Below are 3406 nucleotides of genomic sequence, written 5' to 3'. Positions count from 1 at the left end.
TGTCACGGGTCCCCTTTTGTGTCCCAGGTGGATTTATCGTGCTGGATGGAGAGACCTTTGAGCTCAAGGGGAACTGGGAAAACACCTGTGAAGTGCCCCCGACAGGGTACGACTTCTGGTACCAGCCACGCCACAACGTTCTGGTCAGCTCTGCTGGGGTTGTCCCAAAAATTGCGGGACGCGGGTTTAACCCCAACGACCTGAAGAAAGGTGAGGGAGCAGGGGCTCTCGGTGGGGAGGGGGGCGCGTGGCGGTGCCGTGGGGAGGGGGACGGGCAGGGCTCTCCCCGAACGGCCGTCTGCAGCCCCCCGGCCTTCTCCCGCCGCTCCCCGAAGCTCCGCAGGTTCTCGGCCCGTCCTGGCGAGTCGCCGCCGCGGCTGTGCCTGCCCTGAGCCTTCTGGGCCGGGATTAGTGTCCGCGGGGAGCCCCCCTCTTCTGACGGGGGTTTCCTTCTCCTCAGGGATCTACGGGCGCCGCCTGAACTTCTGGAACTTGTCCTGCCGCACCCTCAGCCAGTGCTTTGACCTGGGGGAGGACTCTCTGCCCCTGAACGTCCGATTCCTGCACAACCCCGACGCTGCCGAGGGATACGTCAGCTGCGCCCTGAGCGGTGTCACCTACCGCTTCTGCAAGTGCGAGGCAAGGCTTGTGCCCGCGGCGGGGGCAGAGGAGCAGCGGGCGTTGGGGGACGAAGCCCCGTCTGGCTGCTGCCCCGTCGTCTCTGCGGGGAGCAGCCGGTGCCGCGGCAGCTCTGCCTGCCCGTGCCCGCGTGTGGGTGCAGGGGAGGGTCCTGCCTGCCCAGCCCGGAGCTGACGGTGCGGGGCCGCTCTTTCTTGTGCAGAGAGGCTGCTGGGAAGTAGAGGAGGTGATTCGCATTCCGTCCATAAACGTGAGAGGATGGATCATGCCCAGGATGCCAGGTTTGTTTGCCCTCAGGGGGGGTCTCCTTTCTCCTGCCGCAGCGTTGTGCCGTGCAGCCTGGCAGAGCCCCTCGCTGACCCCCAAAGCCTCGCTGTTCAGTCGTGACGGAGGCTCGTTGGAGGGGCTGCGGGGCTCTGCACGCCCCCGAGCAGCTGCCGCTGCTCCTGCCAGAGCCTGCGCGCCCGGGCAGGGCTCCTGAGCTGGAGGCATGGGGAGATGGAGAGATGGGGCTGGGGCGGGGGCCGGGCAGCTTTTCTGTGGTTTCTGCCCTGCTGGAGCTCCTCGTTTCTCTGCCCCAGCCTTCACCTCCGACATCATCATCTCCATGGACGACAGGTTCCTGTACCTCTGCAACTGGTGGCACGGAGACATCCGCCAGTACGAGCTCTCCAGGTCCTGCAAGCCCAGGCTGGTGGGACAGGTGAGGCAGGAGCAGCGGGGCTGGGCTGCGGGTTCCTCAGCAGGAGCTGGGGCGGGGGGATGACACGGCGACGTGTGTGCCGCTGCCTCGCTCGCAGGTCTTCGTGGGAGGCCTCCTCACCAGGTGCGGGCCCGTGACCGTGTGCCAGGATGAGGAGATGAGGTGCCAGCCCGAGCCCTTGGTGATCAAGGTGAGTTCTGCGTCCTCGCCGGCCTCTGGCGTCCTCCGGCCTTGGGCTCCGCGTCGCCGACTGTGGGCGCAGGGTGTCTGGGGCAGGTCCCCGCGGAGGTGCCGCGTGTCTGCTGGGAGGGAGGGGATGGGCCGCTCCGCTCTGCCCGGCTCCCGCCTCCTGCGCAGCCGGTAACCGCGGTGCCGCGCGCTCTGCCTGCAGTGCAAGAGGGTGTACGGCGGCCCCAGCAAGATGCAGCTCAGCCTGGATGGCAAGAGGCTCTACGTCACCAACTCCTTCTACAGCACCTGGGACAAGCAGTTCTACCCGTGCATGGTCAGGTGAGAAGTGTTTGGGGGCCACGGGGCCGCCTCGGGGTGGCCTCTGTGCTCGGAGCGGGAGCGGCGCCTCGTCTGGGGGCTGCTGGGGCGCGGGAGCGATGGCAGGGGACGGGTTTCCTGACCCTCATCCCCGCAGCGTCCTCCTGGTGCCTCTTACCAGCCGTTGGCTCACGAGTGTCTCTGGCCGGGTGCGGTGGGGAGCTGCAGGGCCCGGGGCTGGCTCGGGAGAGTGAACCGACCCAGGGGTCTGTGAGAGCCGGCCGCGCTCTGCCCCAGCCCCTCCCCTGCAGCTCCCAGAGCCGTCCCCATTGAGCAAACAGACGACGGTCTCTGCACAAGGGCGAGCTCCAGCCTCCCTCTCACAGCCCGCGCAGCGGCTTCCTCAGGTCCCCTGAGAGCTCCGGGAGAGCCTCGAGCCTGAGCCTCCGGCCCTCCCTGCAGAGGACGAGATGCTCAGGGAGAGCCTCGTCCTCCTTCGCCAGCAGGAGGGTGACGGGCAGGATCTCCTGCCCAGGGCGCGGCTTTGCTCCCTCTAACGGCTGCGCTCCCGTCCCCTCGCAGGGAAGGCTCCGTCATGCTCCAGATCGATGTGGACACTGAGAAGGGCGGCCTCACCGTCAACAAGAACTTCCTGGTGGATTTTGGAAAGGAGCCCTGCGGGCCTTGCCTTGCCCATAACATCCGCTTCTCTTGTGGCGATTCCACCTCCGACATCCCGGCCTAGGCGCCGCCTGGGAGCTTCCTCTCTTCTCCCTTCCGTAGCGCAGCCGTCTAGAAGTAGCGTAGGGTAGTTGGGTCTAGGGTCTGGCTTTCTGCTAAGAGCAGCTACGGAAGCTCTGCCGAGTTGCAAGGGCTGGGTTCGGGCAAACCAGTGAACGGTGGCACGTGGCATGGTCTCGGGGTCTCGGGGTCTCAGGGTCTCAGGACACAATCCCCGGGGGTGACTCGGCGCGCAGCCCAGGGCCGTTGCTGGGCTCTGGGGATGAGCAGGACATGCGCCAGAGCCCTCCTGGCCGCTTCCCCCGTGCCCGGGTGGATGCGCCTCACGGCTGAAGGGCTTGGGAGAGCTTCGCTTTGAGAAGAGGTGCCTGTTTCCCGACACTGGTTTGTTCTTGTGTTCCGCTTTAAACGCAAATAAAACTTTTCTTTGCATCAGCTACATCTCCACGTGCCTCATTTCATTGGAGCTTTTCTACGTTGTGCCCAGAGGTGGCTGTTGAGTGTTTCTGGGTCTTAGAAATCCCCACGGCAGGAGCTCTGGCTGGGCAGGAGAGCCTGTCACTCCTCCTGAGACCCAGAGTTTGCAAAAATGTGGCTCCAATGTGAATCCTTATGAATTTTAATATTTTACATATTTACCGTGGAAGAAAATATCCCCACTGTCTTTCTTCACGCTTCCCATGGCCTGCAGCTCTCCTGTGCACCCTTAACGTTCTCAGGAGAGGAACCATCCCCTGGTGAGAGCAGTCCCACGGCTCCAGCGAGGTGTCCGGCGACGTGGGAGGAGTTGCTGCCTTGGGGGGTCTCTTCTCACAGGCCAGGGCTGACGACATT

At 64.9% G+C, this 3406-nt stretch overlaps 1 protein-coding gene across 1 annotated transcript; it reads left to right on the top strand.

Annotated features, from left to right (window-relative positions):
- Positions 1 to 26: 26 nt before the first annotated feature.
- LOC113490728 (methanethiol oxidase-like) lies at positions 27 to 2613 on the top strand (the record flags this gene model as incomplete). Its single annotated transcript, XM_026867306.1, has 7 exons — positions 27 to 210; positions 461 to 639; positions 842 to 920; positions 1221 to 1342; positions 1440 to 1532; positions 1734 to 1852; positions 2414 to 2613. Coding segments are annotated over 7 exons (939 nt in total), but the record flags the coding sequence as incomplete, so codon positions are not given.
- Positions 2614 to 3406: the final 793 nt, after the last annotated feature.

This window comes from Athene cunicularia, unplaced genomic scaffold, assembly GCF_003259725.1.
Source record: "Athene cunicularia isolate RWA unplaced genomic scaffold, athCun1 SCF_240, whole genome shotgun sequence".
Lineage (NCBI taxonomy): Eukaryota > Metazoa > Chordata > Aves > Strigiformes > Strigidae > Athene > Athene cunicularia.
The sequence above is the reverse complement of the archived record's forward strand: the minus strand, read 5'-3'. Positions and strand labels throughout refer to the sequence as shown.